General features: G+C 42.7%; 1 protein-coding gene across 1 annotated transcript; it reads right to left on the bottom strand.

The window, feature by feature from the left end:
* Positions 1-576: 576 nt before the first annotated feature.
* Positions 577-7,317, bottom strand: si:ch211-57n23.4 (immunoglobulin superfamily DCC subclass member 3). Its single transcript, XM_053862333.1, has 14 exons — positions 7,288-7,317; positions 6,659-6,974; positions 6,038-6,182; positions 5,837-5,967; positions 5,640-5,777; positions 5,343-5,501; positions 4,215-4,380; positions 3,884-4,134; positions 3,249-3,413; positions 2,172-2,360; positions 1,714-1,827; positions 939-1,065; positions 761-875; positions 577-690 (listed from the first exon to the last, which is right to left on the bottom strand). The coding sequence occupies exons 1-14, from the start codon at positions 7,315-7,317 to the stop codon at positions 616-618; spliced, it is 2,121 nt and encodes a 706-aa protein (XP_053718308.1). The 3' UTR covers positions 577-615.
* Between the last annotated feature and the right edge of the window lie 7,714 nt (positions 7,318-15,031).

The raw sequence follows: 15,031 nt of genomic DNA, 5'->3' as shown, positions 1-15,031 counted from the left end.
TCTCCAAGGCGTCATTACAAGTCTCATGGGTCAAGTGGTGTGGAGTAGAGGAAGTAAGGGTTTTTGGTTGGCACACTGGGCATTTTAGGCAAAATCAGCCATAGCTATGGCTTCGACATTCTTGAGGTAGCTTTTCTTTGGAGGTGAACAGCTTTTGGTTCAAAAGTCTTTTCAATAAGGCGGCAGGGTTTTCCCTCTTTCTTGTTGCAGAAGAACAAAAGGCAAAGTTGGAATCCTAAACAAGTCTTCTTGTTCAGACTTCAATTTTTGGCAACGTTAGGGACTAGAGGATGTTCTTCCATATGCTCATTAAACAGGAGATCTCTGAGAAGGAGAACATTTTGGTTAAAAGTCAGGCTCCTGTAGAATGGACAAATGATCAGGTTTCATCTGTGACCAGATCTTTTTCACTGGACATAAAGGCAATGAGCTTTGGTCGAGGGTAGGAGTAGAGTATGGGGCTGGGGATGGGACAAGGCTGACTTCTGATGTCATCTGTTGGAAGGTATTTAAGAAGCAGCTTCACAGGATCAAAGCCTATGAACAAAATGCAGGACTATCGGTTGATGATCATTTTGACACAAGAGAGGGAGGAAGGCTTGAGAAGTGCTGATGCTATCCGGAGTTTGTCCCTGGTATGGTGGAGGAGTGCTGTTCGATGAGGACCTGACACTGACCAGGGCAGACCACCTGTCAGGAAGACAGCAGTAAGAAATGTTGAATACAAAAGATAAGCTGTTGTTAAAAGTCATCAACAAACCTCAGGTGAAGATGCGGCCCTGAGACTTTTCTTTGTTTCGTTGTGGAGCCTGTTGTGGGAAGTGTTGTCTCTTGGTACAGACCAACTGTCAGGTGTCTCTTTACTGCAAAACAAACTGATAAATAATCCAGCATTAGACGTGCAGTTCTGACGTAGGATTATTTCTCATAGCCAGTACCTGTGGCGGTATCCAAACACGAGGAAGAGAACCAGAAAGATGATACAGGCTGTGCCAATATGGATGCCAATAACGATGCTTCCCAGAGAGGCCTCTCCATCATGGCATGGGCATGAAGCCTTCTCTCCTGCGCACATTTGGTTGGCTTTAAAACAAGCATTGTGGCTGTACATACAAAAAACATTATCCTTGTTCTTTGAATGGCATCCACCTCATGATCACCAAAACACAAGGTTGGTCATGTCAAGAGCAGGAACCGTGATTTTGTTGCGACTCATTTTCACGTAGATGAAGCAAGGGCTTTGGGCACTGCAGCCAGCACTAGTGCGACACAACGCAACCAGAAAGGTAAACGTTGATATGGCACAGAGCTATTACGTCACTAATCTTCAAACCATTTGGAGCAGGGCAGTTGACATTTTATGCCGTTCTGGTGAGGAGGACCGTGTAAAGACTGCAACTTTGATGGGAAATCATTTGAATTTGCTGCATATACAGCAAAAAAAAAGCAATGTGACAATTTTGATGCTGCTGTTACACCAGCCAGAGCGAGTCAAGAATCTACCTGTGCTTCATCTCTCTTGTATTATCGAATATTTCTATCTCATTTGCTGCAGTAGTCATCATTGAACTTCAAAATGTATATTGTGTTTGTCCTTGTGGTCTGTTGCCATTTACACTCACTGTATACACAGGTGTTTTTTTGTTTTTAAATGACATCACAACAGACCAATTTATTTCTTCCCAAGCTTTGGAACTTAATGACCAGACTTACCAGTAGAATGAGCTGTCATCATCTCCTCACCCAGTGACACCAGCCTCTTTGAGGATTCACTTTCTCCATTTCCATTGAAGGAGACCAGTTTGAATTCATAGACAGCACCATGTTCTGAAAGAGGGTGATGCAAATTTTTGTTACAAAATCTTTTTCTTCTCATTATTATTATTGTTCATGTACATGCACTCTTGATTCATGCTAAGCTTGAACGTTGGGCCATCAGTCGCAAACATTGCTGTTGTGGACACACAATTCATGCAAAATCCAAATTTGAAATTTAAGCAAATTTACTTCTGTATGAAAAAAAAACTATTAAACTAATGTTATGTAAACATGTATCGTGCAGTGATTTTCCTGACCTCAGTAACTGACAAACAAGACATCCTTGGATGCTGGATGCCAGTTATGAGTGAGACTTCATACCAATAAAACAGATGATGAAAAATGACTGTTACCCAAATGAGAGACGGTGTGGGCGTTGACGTGATAGGGGAACTGAATTGATCCTTGGTAGTCAACATGGGGGACCCTGCGGTAGGACAGCCTAAAGCCCTGAGCCTTGCCAGTCTTGCTTGGCAACTCCCAAAGAACCTGGACAGCACTTGAGTTGACCACCTTTGTGAAGAAGGTGGGTGGGGCTGGCACTGGGTAAAGAAAGGGCAGGAGATGAACAGGAACAATTAGTGCAAGGGTTTGCAACCTGTGTGATCAAACAAAGAATTTTGAATTGGCTGCTTACCACACCAGAAATTGGTGGAAAATCTACCCTGTCTTCTGCTGTTTGGGAATATCAGCGATGACAAATATAATTGGTTGTTTGGAGATTAATTATTTTAAACGCATTTTCAATGCTTTGCCCAACTCAAAGCGTTAGCTTGAAACTCAGTTGTGATGATGTGAAGAAGTGTCAGAATGCGGTCTCAAATGAATTTTTACTCGGACTTGTCACGGTCTCGGACTGGGAAGATTTGGCATTTCTATTCAAGACAGACAGAAAAAACTGTCATATTTGGTAAAGGAAGGATTCTGGCTTTTTCTTCAGTTTTGTTGAGTTTTTTCAGTGGTATTAGTCAGGGGTCTGAAACTGTTCCACGAAAGGGCCTCAGCGGGTGCATATTTTGTACCTAACTACTCAGGAGGACACTCAAACATCAGTAAGGTTTCTGAAGACTGTTGTTTATCAGACTGGTGCTGCTTGTTTCTGCTGACACCTCATTGGTTAACCAATGTGTGCCTGCACCCATCTCCAAATGTCTTGTCTGGGTCTCAATACACTCCAGTCTCGATAATGTCTTGCTCTCGGTTGGTGTGGTCTTGACAACAAAACTAATGTGAAGTATAAAAAACAAATGCTGCTTAAATTTGTTAAATGACACCTGTGCTGGAAACCTTAGATCTCTGAGTCACTTAAACTTGACTGTTTTCTTAAATATATATTTCATAGGTTTGACAGAGCTGGTCACTACTATTCTTTATGTCAGCTGCAAAGAAAATTGAAAATGAGTTTGTAAATCATGAACTCAAATTTTCACCTCCACCAAGTGTTGTTGCCTCCACGGTATTGGACTGCTGACTGGCAGCCAAGGCAGAGTAGGCTTTCACATAGAGAGAGTAGGTTGTGGCAGGCTCAAGGTTGGTCACATTGTGCTGGAAGGTTCCCTTACTGATGGCTTCCTGCAACTCCAGACTGTCGGCTTCTGAGAGCACATGAAGAAGACGAAGATGAGGAGGGCAATGGAAAATTTTGCATTTCTTAATCTTTTTTATCTACGCACAAACAATACGTACAAGAAAACACTCGACCTGGTGTGGCATTTTTCTTCTATGAACAGATTTGAAAATGCTGGGACCCTGCCACACTACCTGCTCGACTAGGAACTAAAGCAAACACCCATAATTACCTTGTAAACAAAGGGACAATTAACGTTATGTGACAATGGGAAGCAGGTCACATAACTCATTTGGTCACATATGTGTCAGTAGCCATGTTGAACAAATTCAAGATTATACCACTCTGATGAAGTGACAACGTCAACAGCTTTTACGCATAGATAGATGCATAGATTTGAAGCTAGAAATTAAAAGTTGTCACCTTCACTTTTAGACAATCAAGGAACATTATAAAACTACCACCTTGCTCCATTGTTCAACAGTAGGAGAAACTCACCTCCTAATTTACGGATATGCATTACGTATCCTATGATGTTCTCAGTGACATCGGCCGGTGGCTGCTTCCAGGAGATCTGCAGGGTGTTTGTGGACAGGGCATTGGCAGAGAGGCCCTGTGGGACAGCGGGAAGGTCTTTGGCCAAGGCCACAGCCAAGCGGGCACTAGCCTGGTTGGTGCCAGCACTGTTCTCCGCAATGCATTGGTAGATGGCTTCATCATCAGGTTTGATTCGGGTCAGCGCCAGGGTACTGTGTTGACAACATTTACAATCAGTGTTCAGCGCTTGTAGTTACGATCTGATTCCAAGCGCTGCTTTTTATCTCTTCACCTGTTGTTATTGGTCAATTTGACGTTGAGACTGGGAACCAGGACTTTTCCATTCTTCAGCCAGATGAGATGTGGTTCGGGGACACCCTGAGCTACACAGGTGAACACCACGCTTCCCCCGGCTGGTTTGGATACAGACTGTGGCCACTGCAAAAATTCTGGGGGAGCTGAGAAGTACAATTGCTAAATATTAAAAACAACCAAGGCACACGTTATTGCCTGTAATTCCACACACATGCATGTATTGAAACACCACAAAAAAAAAATGCTTGAGCTAATACACACCTACTAAAGCATGTCATTGTCCCACCCCTTCAGCTATCTGATGTGTCCTTCCTAAAATCATGCGTGTCTTCTTCATGCCCTCATTTACCTCATAGAACCTCATTGAATGACTTTCTCCTCTCCTTGTAGTGATAACACATACAAAAATCACACACATACTCTCTTTCTCTCACGTACACTCAGCCAGAACAGTCTTTTTGCTCACTCTAGAAACAAAGAAAATCAATAAATAAATGAATAAATTGACCCTAGCTGTGACCTATTTGATCAGCTCTTTCTTGACTTGCACACACACACAAGCACACACATGCACCTCAACACACACACACATACAAGTACGCATAATCAAATAGTATAACCATGGGTTGGATAGTTGTGTTAAGCAGTCCCAATGAATTTTAAATAAAACATGCCGAGTACTAAAACGCCCTCACTCCTACAACCCTCATAGCACAAATTCTTTAGTTACTTTGTGGTACAACTAACTTGTATTAAAGCCAAACAAGCCCACAGGCAGAGAACAACATACAGTGTTTGACTGGCCACTTTGCAATGTTGAAACCATTTTTGGTCTTAGTACAGTTAGCAGGAATTGGTGATGCCACAGCTGCATTACAGATCCCTTTCACAGATCGCTGGACTGGGACAAAAAAATTGTCCAAAATCATGGTGGACCGCCCAAGGTCTACTAAAATGCCTGATGAAATTACTGTTCTTTTGTCCCAGTCCATCCCTGACTGGAATGCATTAATCCTTGAAATTGGTCCCAGAAATAAAATAAAACAAACAAACAAACAAAAACAAACAAACAATGTGAGCGCGGTCATGTGAATGTTTGACTGACCTTGTACAACAAGACGACCAAGTGCTGTGCGTCTCATTCTGGTTCCAGGTCTGTTGGCAGCGCACACATACACACCAGAATGTTGCAAAGACACATCTGAGATCATGAGGTTCCCTGTACCAAGAACCTGGATACCTTCCACCCCAATGGAGCGTCCATCTGAGGAAACAAACAAAATTCAAGTCTCAGTTTAGGAGAATCCTTTGAGAGATCATGGTCCCATGTTTCCATGGTTCCCTGTTCCTTTGCAGATCCAGGGTACCCCCCGTATTATGGATGCTGGATTGCTTGTCCTACCTAGTCTACTCCAAGATACGATGGGCCTGGGGTTTCCAGTGGCAATACACTCCAGAATTGCAGTTTGATGGATCGTTAAAGTCAGATTTTGGGGCCCTGACAGAATGACAGGTTCCTTATACGTCCTCAGTGTCCCACCTAAAGAAGTATGCAAGTTAGCGATTTTTAAAATTGACGCCTTGGTAGCTAGGACGCACCTGTAATGTTGAGCATGGCTTCATTACTGTAACGAGTGTTAGCAATGTTTTGAGCAACGCAGCGGAAGGTCCCTGCATCCATCTGTCTCACGCCAGTTACTTGAAGCACGCCCATCGGGAGGAGGGTGTATCTGTGAGAAAAGAAGTTGTGAGATCATGTTCAGTAAGGAAAGTGAGGTCAAGTCACAATGGTGTGAATACCTGCTGTCTTCAGCTGTCAGTGGTACCCTGTTTTTCTCCCAAGTGATCTCAGCCTTTGGTATGCCATTGATTTGGCATTGAAATCTTGCTACACTCCCCTCGTCTACTGACATAGACACCGGATGAGTATGGAACTTTGGTAGTGCTGCAGAGAAAAAAAACGACATTTTGATTTGAGAGTTAACTGGACTATAACATGTAGGATTTCGATTGGTCTTTTGTCTATTCCCCATTCCTCCACAAGATGAGTTCGAGCATCAAAAGATCAGAAAAACACTCCCCCCTTTGAGACTTGAGACTGTACCTCTAAAGTAGTCCAGTTTTCAAGCCAATTTGTTATTTTTTAATACTTTCAAAAGTCAGAGTGAAATTGAGATATTGAGCAAAAGGTGTGTCAAAACTGTAGGGAGCATCTGGAAATTTGGGGTGGAGTTTTGATGAATGCAACATAATATATTAGCAAACAGAAGATGTCTGCTTTCAGATGACCTGAACCTTTTTTGCTTTCCTTTTTTATTTATTTATTTTCAAATACATGTAGTGTCATCAAAAACATATAGTTGGGATGGTATATGATAATACAGAGAGCCATCATGTGAAGCATGACATTGAAATACTTACATGCCAACTGCACTTTTGCCTTGCGACTAACCAGCATGCCGTAGCGGTTTTGAGCAGCACAGTCATACTCGCCCACGTCTGCCTCACTCCCTTCTCTCCGTTTCTGGAAACTTTGTATAAGAAGGGTGCCATTGGCCAGCACCTGGAGTCGCAGGCTGGTGGATAGAGGTACGCCATTTTTTCGCCAGGTAATCAGGATGGGCTCCTCACCCTGCACCCGACAATCCAACATCAGTGGTCGGTCCCTCACTGCAATCACGTCGCTGGGCTCCTTCAGGAATGATAGCTCAGATGCTGAGCAGAGACCTGGGGGAAAAACAGAACAGTTTCATCTCTCAATCTTGTTAGGTTGCATAGATGGCAGTTGAGATTGTTGAAGACCTAAGAAAAGCACAAACTAATCCTTTATCAGTCTCACATGTTGGAAATTCCATGATCACGGCAGTGAAAAGTCAATTCATTTCACCATCTGGGTGGTTTTTACTCATTTTTGTGCACCAATCACAATCAGAATCAGAATCAAATTTATTGCCATGGTCACCACCAACTAGGAAAGTGCTTTGGAATAAAGTGCTGACAAAAAACAATAAAATAAAATAAAATATCACGGCTGAATCTCAATGAGTTACCCATCCCAGGAGGGCAGCAACCACCACCATACACGGGCAAGAGTAAGGAAAACCCTATTGAGTAATATCATACGGCCAAACCCCCAGTATCCTATGCAAAAAGTCCATCATGCTACCGAGGTCACCATCTGCCCCCTTCTTATGCATCCCACCCACCCCTCCTCTCTCTTCCCATCTATTCAAATCCATCCTGAGGTGACTTTCCCATGCCACCAAGCTCTAGGTCCCATTCTTGTTCTCTCGTCTTCATGACCTTGCAAACACCCAATCTTTTTGGGGTGTAAATGTCCTCATATACATAGAGACCTTGAACTTAGGAGACTAGCAACCATCTGCACTTGAGCTCTCTCTTCAACACACGCCACCATCTGTAGCTGAACTTGACACTGGTCTGGGATTCGCCATTTCAACTTGCATGCTGATGATGAAAAATCTATTCCCCTTAATAAGGATCCCAGTCATCATCTATTGGTTTGCTGCCCACTACAACTGTGATATGTTTCCTACTGAGCTCAATATATGTATCTATAATGCCGTAATTCCATACATTCAGGCTGACTTACAGAGGTATATTTGGTTTGTCCGTTCAATTGATATGGTGGGGAAACCTCCATAACTTTACTAGAATTCAAGTCCAACATTAGTTGGATTTCTGAAGATGTATTGCTGTATTGCATGCTCAGTATCCCTGCACATACGATGATTTTCTTTTTCCAATAGCCTTGACCAGTGGTGGGGGTAAATGAGTTTCCCCTCAGCCATTTAGGCGAGTTGAAGGAAATGCATGGAAATGAATGGAAGCAAACCTTTTTTCACAAACACGACTTTTGATATGAAATTGTTCCAGTTCCTTCACTAGACATCTCTACATCTTACATATATGTCCCACATTTCGTATGCCCATTGATTTTATAGGGAAAGCCAATGTTCAGCTTTTTGAGTTTATTCACACTTATCATTTTTGGTGATCCCAGCTGAGCAGTCTCTGGTGATTATTTTTACCTATACAGAGAGTTTATTTCATTGTCAGCATTTGATCAAAATAACTTGAACAGTTATGGAAATATTCGAATATACAATATCATGATTGTACGATATGTACTATACAAGCATCAGTGACATTTCTATCTGGAAAGCGCTATGGCAACCTATGTTGCTGTGCAACACTGCTTCTTTCGCAGGAATCCCCTAGAGAGCCATCTTATCTGTTGGCCATATTATTAGTTCATAGTGGAAATTAAATCCAATGTAATTCAGCCAAATAGTGACCTACTTCTGTTCTTTGCATCAACATATTAAAACAATATCATAATTAATGTAACTTTGCCACTTCGTGTGATTGAACCTTCTGTTTAGGTGAACAAAAAGAAAGCTTGATCAATACCTCCGAGGGGGGTAGTGGAGAGGGATGGTCAACGACTCTCAGAGGTTGATTGGTGTTTTTCAATATAAAGACAGGATGTTTTAGATATGGGGGTTGCTGAACAACCCCCCGCCTAGAGCCCCTCTTGGGTCATGTGGGAGTCAGAGGTGAGGATGGATGGTGGGGGGATTAAACATGGGTGTCCAGCCACTATTGTTCAGTAGACTGCTGCCCATGACCTTCACAGACTCTTATCAAATCTACATAAAGGACAACCAAGATGTTGAGGTTCTGATTTTAATATATTTCTTCTCCAATCGCTTCTAATACAAGACATTCTGAATCTCTTGTTGGAAAAAACAGGCACCCTCTTTACTCGTAAACGGTTTTATTGTTGATGAGCTTTTAAGATCTGGTTGCTTGCTGAAGGCTTTAATCACAGTTCCAGCACAAGCCTTCAGTATTTGAGCCCCAGCACAGATGCTATTTGGGCAAGTTGATCAATAATTGCCAGTGTTTTTGAAGTGATGGAGACCTTTTTTTCCAGATGGGGCCAGGATGGAGGGACAGAACTGGTATTGCCAATTTCTTGGTAATGATTACAAAATAAATAAATAAATAAATAAATAAATATTGGAGACCCTGCAAACCCATTGTTGCCCAGGACCTGAAACCACGAGAATCAAGAAAACCCAGTACATTCAAAGATGATCAACAGTATGTACACGCACAGTTTTTATTTTGTAATCTGTGTGTTAATGTGTTTTAATATAAATTCATTTTGTATATAAAAAGCAGTCATAGCTTGAGTTGAACAAATGACAAATTGTCATTAATCTGATGAGTGTCCCTCTCAATGATTGTATTGGTACTATGCTTGTAGTTTTTCGATTGCAAATTGGGTACCTGCGTGTTTTCTTTTAAACCGTACCTGACTTTGGATGTGGCAGTAAACCCACAGGTAGTGTGATAATCCAATACATCTTTGGTGGTTTTATATAGTTGTAGTGCTGCAACATTTGTAAGTGTGTCTATGTGTTTGTGCAATTAGCATTTTTGCTAGTACACATTTAGCAGACACAGTCTCACGGAAAAAGTTTTAGCATCCAGCAGTGTGTGTGTGTGTGTGTGGGAGGGGAGTTATGGTCATGAGCAGCTGTGGGCAGAACCCCCACATATTTATTAAGGTCTCCAAGTGTGCAGATTGAGCTTTTCTTATGGAGATGAGGGTGTGAAGGTCAGGTCAGTGGAGACGAAGGTCAGGAAGAGCTATTGTGCCTATGCTGACCTCATCCTCTGACTGCAGAGCTGACCAAGGAGACCCCACATCCCGGGCCCCAGCCTGTTATGGTCTAAGGTCAATGAATTGACCCTCAATGTGTCTGACTTGAAGTTGTACCACTGTGTGATAATGGTGCCTGGAAACAAGAAACATCAACTGGAAAAGCACTCAGAGAGCACAAACCTCAACCATGCCGCCTCAGTCCATCCCCAACATCTCCCAATGACAAGGTATCCTTCAAAAACAAATGCCCCAAGTGCGAATCTGGCACAAATGCCTAAAATGGTCTGATCTCTCTAAAAAAATCCACCATCCAGACAGTGACCTGTGACATTCCCGAAATTAAATAATTTGTTCCCATATCACATATTTCCTCCACAACTTTCAAGTTATTTTAAACACAGAGCGATGACTAGCACCAGCAATTAGTAGCATGCAAACTGTAAAACCTGAAATTGAATCTCCATGCTCATTGTATTCAAAAGTGACAATAATATCAGGGCATTTTAATATCTACTGGTTAAGAGAACATTATTGTCATAGAAATTCATCATCAAATTGGTCACATTTCAGTTGAGTCATCAAACCTTTGGGATCTGACTGAATGATATCTAACACCCAACTTCCTGGGTTTCACTCTCCCAATTGCACTCTAAAATTAAAAGTTAAAAGAGATGTGAACTTACTCAGACAGAGGAACAATGCCAGACAGAAGAGGATTCTCAGCTTCATCTTCTGTCTTCACTCTTAAAGCTGTTCAGTCAATAACTCCAAGCCGATATAGAAACAGAGAAAAAGCAGAAGATCCCTGAGGAGAATTTCCTCCTCACTTCGGGGAGAATCTTTGGTTTGAAAAAGCGGAGGTGATGTTTTTAAAGCATTTCTGGTCTATCCTGGCCAAAGTCCATGGCAGGGCGCTGCTGCTGGTCAAGTCCAAAGCCACACTGAGAATATTGAGAGGAGGACACCCCAGTCCAGACGTGGCTCATTATGTATTCACCCTTATTGTTGCCGCTGGACAGAAAGTGATGGAGAGGCTTTCTCTGACCCGTAGCATGTTGGTCCTGCACCAGCCAATCGCAGCTCAGCTGGGACAGAGATGTGACCCCTGCCCCTGAAGCCCTGATTGATATTCATTTAAGTGAGGGATGCTGGCCATCCCCTACGTCCCAGCTGTGGCCTGGGACCGGACATGCTGGCCCCTTGTCAACTGTTCATCTGCACACAGTGATGCTAGGGTGCCAATAGCAGTCTGTCATTTCAAAGAGAAATGTAATTGTGCATTACTAGACCACTTTTTATACGTGGATCAGTACAACATTCGCTTACTTATAATTAACAATCAATGAAACAGTGCTGGCCCCCTTTTCACACTTGTCTTCGCAAGGGTTTTTTTATCATCCAAACAAGCTGAAAAGTATGTGCAGTACTAGGACAATGATAGTTTGAGTGCTAGAAACGCAGACTTGGTCCAACCAGATTTTCTTTACAACACATGATTTATGTAGCAATGTTTAGTGTCCATTTGGAGTTCATAGTGAGATGTCCCAAGGTCATATGGATGCATGAGGGTTCTAGTGGAGAAGCAAGGTTTTGATGGAATTATATGAAAAAGAGTATGAAAATCATATATCACCTACAAAGATGGTTTTATTGAATTCCAACAATAAATAAGGGTAAATTTAGTTCTAAGTGAGTCAAAGTGACAACCAGAAACGAGCCTTGGTGACGTCACTGGAGGTAGATCCCATCAGCGCACGATTCGAATGAAGACAAGCTCATCAGCTTTAGTGTCAGGGGGGAAATGCTGAACCGTTGCATTATAGCTGGATGTTCTGCTGGTACCAGAGAGCATGTAAGCCTGTTATTCTGACCGAAAGGTGAAGAGCCTCATGAAAGGTTGCCTCAAACAGGTTTTGAGATCAAAACTGTGGTGAGGAGGTGTCAATACTCGCCCCACTGTCAAAAGCATTAAGTTTTGTACTGCGGATCCTTCTTAAGAGAGTTTTACATTTATACTTTAGTACATTGTCAATTAACCATCGTAGTTCTGTCACGGGCTGCGTGGAGTGCTGGTCAGCGGTATTGGGCGAGAGGCAGGAATACACCTTGGACAGGGCACACACACACACACACACACACACACACACACACACACACACACACACACACACACCTAGGGGCAATTTTAGAGTGTCCAAGTCTGGAGTAGCTGCAGAATACACGCGTGCACATTGGGAGGAACATGCAAACTCAATGCAGAAAGCCCACCGGTCCGACCCGGGAATCAACCTGGTTACCTTCTTGCTGCAAGGCGAGAGTGCTAACCACTGTGTGTACCTTTCATTTAATGGAAGAAAAACTCATTTATTCTATAACAGTTTTCTTTTCTTTACATTCTTCATTTTTTCGTCTGTGATCATAGATTTGCTGTGCCTTGCCAAAAAGTTGAAATCAGGTTCAAATGGATCTTAAATTTGTGAATAATATGTGCAACTTGTGTCACAGGAACATCAAGCTGCTTGGAGAGGGCCTTTTAGCTGTAAAATGATCGACTTTCTCCGTTTAACTTTGTTTATTTCAGGTTGAGAGACACACTGTCCACCACGTTCCACATGAAATCATCATCCGGTATCTCTCTTTTATACTCGCATAAAGTGTTATAGTTGCAACTGTCGTAAAGTCAAACACCTTCTATGGCATTTACATTTAATTAACAATGGCCAAAGCAAAGGTCTATCTATATAGCTTAATATTTAGTTTGCTGGTGAGAGTTTTCACATTATAACAACACCTATAAATAACTTAGTTGTGTAAACAAACTCCAAATGCAGTTTCTTTGGCATGACACTTGTACTACAGTGACATGTATCCATAAGAACAATACAGTCATTGAACACTCCAAAGCTCTGAAATGGCTAACCCCTTCATTGGCTAAAGATTCAGTCTGTCAACAGGTTTACTCTGGGACAACAGCACTGCTGGGTTGAGAGGTCTCATCTCCACTCACATCGGATATGAGCAACGCTTCTAGTTCATTACGTGAAGCCAGATCTTCTTGTAGAGGTCGCCGGGTTCGACGCAATTACCACTCCTTGTGGTGTGTTGATGAGGTACGACCTTGGAGTAACAGATTCCTTGGATACTGTGGCTGTGGTTTTCCAGGCCTTATCTGGGTTCAACTGACTCCATGGCGGCGGTTGTAGTAAAAAACTTGTTTCAGTTACTCATCAGCATCCTTCCGTTTCACAGACATTCCATTGGGCCATCTGGGTCGAAGATTCTTCTCCAGGGTTGGCAGTGTTGTATGGATCTTTCTCCCCATTAAGAGTTCTGCTGGGCTGACTCCCGTGGTGACGCATGGAGTTGACCAATAGCTCATGAGAGCTATAAGAGGGTCTTGTTGCCAGAGGATCCTCTTGGCAGTCTGTACTGCTCTCTGCGCATGTCCGTTAGTTTCTGAATCACTTGAATGCTGGTTGTGGACGGCAAGTGTAATATCGCCAGGAACCTTGAGTAATAATCACATATAACAAGGTAAATGTTCTTGTTGTACTCACAGAGGTAGAGGACTATTCTCTTCCATGGACGGTCTGGAAGTGGTGTAGAGATAAGTGGCTCTTTCTGTTGTGTTCTCGTGTTCTTGGCAAGTGTGACACGTAATCACCAGATGTTTCAGATCAGCAGAAAGTCCTGGCCACCAAATGATGACTTTGCTCTGTTTCTACATTTTGTCAGTCCTTGATGCCCCTTGTGGATTTTCCCCAAGCTCTCAGTGACTTTAGGATCACAATCCTGTTTCCCCGTATGAGTAGACCACCAGTTTCTGAAATTTGTTTTTTTCTTTCATGTATGATCTCACGTTCTGTGAAACTTCTCACACTTCTCACAAATGATAAGACAGACTGCAGTTTGGAGTCAGAGGAAGTTGTTTTCCATTCTGCTTGGAGATGCTGGGATGCTGGGCCACATAAGCACTCTTACTTCTGCGTGTGTGTCAGTCACTTCTTTTGTGTAAGTTTGTGGACTTTGGGATAAAGCATCAGCTATGTGCAGAGTTTTGCCAGGTACATATTCAGCTCATGGTTTGTATCTCATGAGTTGCATTAAAAGACATTGACATCTCAAAGGAATGTTGTCCGGTACTAGCGGCTTGTGCTCTCAAGTCGGAACTCATCCAGGCTGCAAAGAACACATTTTCACAAGCCCAACCACTAGCCAGCGACTCCATTTCTATCTGGGCATAGCATGTTTCAGCCTCAGATAAACGCCTGGAACTGTTCTTCCATTCTTCTCCATAGAGTTGGAGTAGGACTGCTTGCAGTCCATAGCTGTTGGCATCAGCAGATACCGCTGTGGGCCTAGTGACGTCGTAGAAAGCAAGGCGCTTCTGTCAGCATCCTTTTAATGTCGTCAAAAGCTGTTGCAAGTGATTCCAAGCCCAGGTGTTCTTGTTCTTAAAGAGCTCATATAACGGTTGGCTGACTGTAGCCAGAGCAGGTACAAACTTTCCAAGGTAGTTCACCATACCGAGAACTCTCTTTAACTCGTGTACATTTTCAGGTGGTGGGAGCTGGCAAATGGCCCCAACTTTATCTGGGTCGGGCCTGACCCGCATTGATCGATTAGGTGACCCAAGAAGCGGAGTTGACTCTTTCTGAAGAAGCATTTCTCCTTATTGAGTTTCAAGCCTACAGATTGAACGCGCTGTAGCACCTTTTCGAGTCTCTCGTCGTGTTACTCCATTGAAGTCCCGTATACCAGGATGTCATCCATAAAGACTTCTACTCCCTTCATTCCCTTTAGAGTTTCCAGCATCTTACGCTGGAAGATCTCTGGTGCATTTGCTATACCAAAGGGCAGTCTCTTGAAACAATAACTCCTAAACAGTGTAATAAATGTCGTGAAGTTACAGCTGTCTGGATGGAGAGGAGTTTGCCAGAATTCACAAGCTGCGTCTAGGGAGACAAATACTGTTGCACCACTCAACTTGGCTGTTATTTCATCTGGTGTTGGCAGGATGTGGTGCTCTCTTTTCACAGATCTATTCAGTTTTGTTAAATCCACACAGATTCTTGCTTTACCTGTATTCTTCTTTA

This window comes from Synchiropus splendidus, chromosome 4 (genome assembly GCF_027744825.2).
Source record: "Synchiropus splendidus isolate RoL2022-P1 chromosome 4, RoL_Sspl_1.0, whole genome shotgun sequence".
In the NCBI taxonomy this organism is placed as follows: Eukaryota; Metazoa; Chordata; class Actinopteri; order Syngnathiformes; family Callionymidae; genus Synchiropus; species Synchiropus splendidus.
The sequence above is the reverse complement of the archived record's forward strand: the minus strand, read 5'-3'. Positions and strand labels throughout refer to the sequence as shown.

Excerpts from the sequence above, each read along its gene's own strand:
- si:ch211-57n23.4 (XM_053862333.1), bottom strand. The coding sequence starts at position 7,317 with ATGGTGGTGGTTGCTGCCCTCCTGGGATGG. Across the intron at positions 5,502-5,639 it reads CGTATCTTGGAGTAGACTAG|ATGGACGCTCCATTGGGGTG; the intron begins GTAGGACAAGCA and ends TTGTTTCCTCAG. Across the intron at positions 3,414-3,883 it reads GCATATCCGTAAATTAGGAG|AAGCCGACAGTCTGGAGTTG; the intron begins GTGAGTTTCTCC and ends ATGTGCTCTCAG.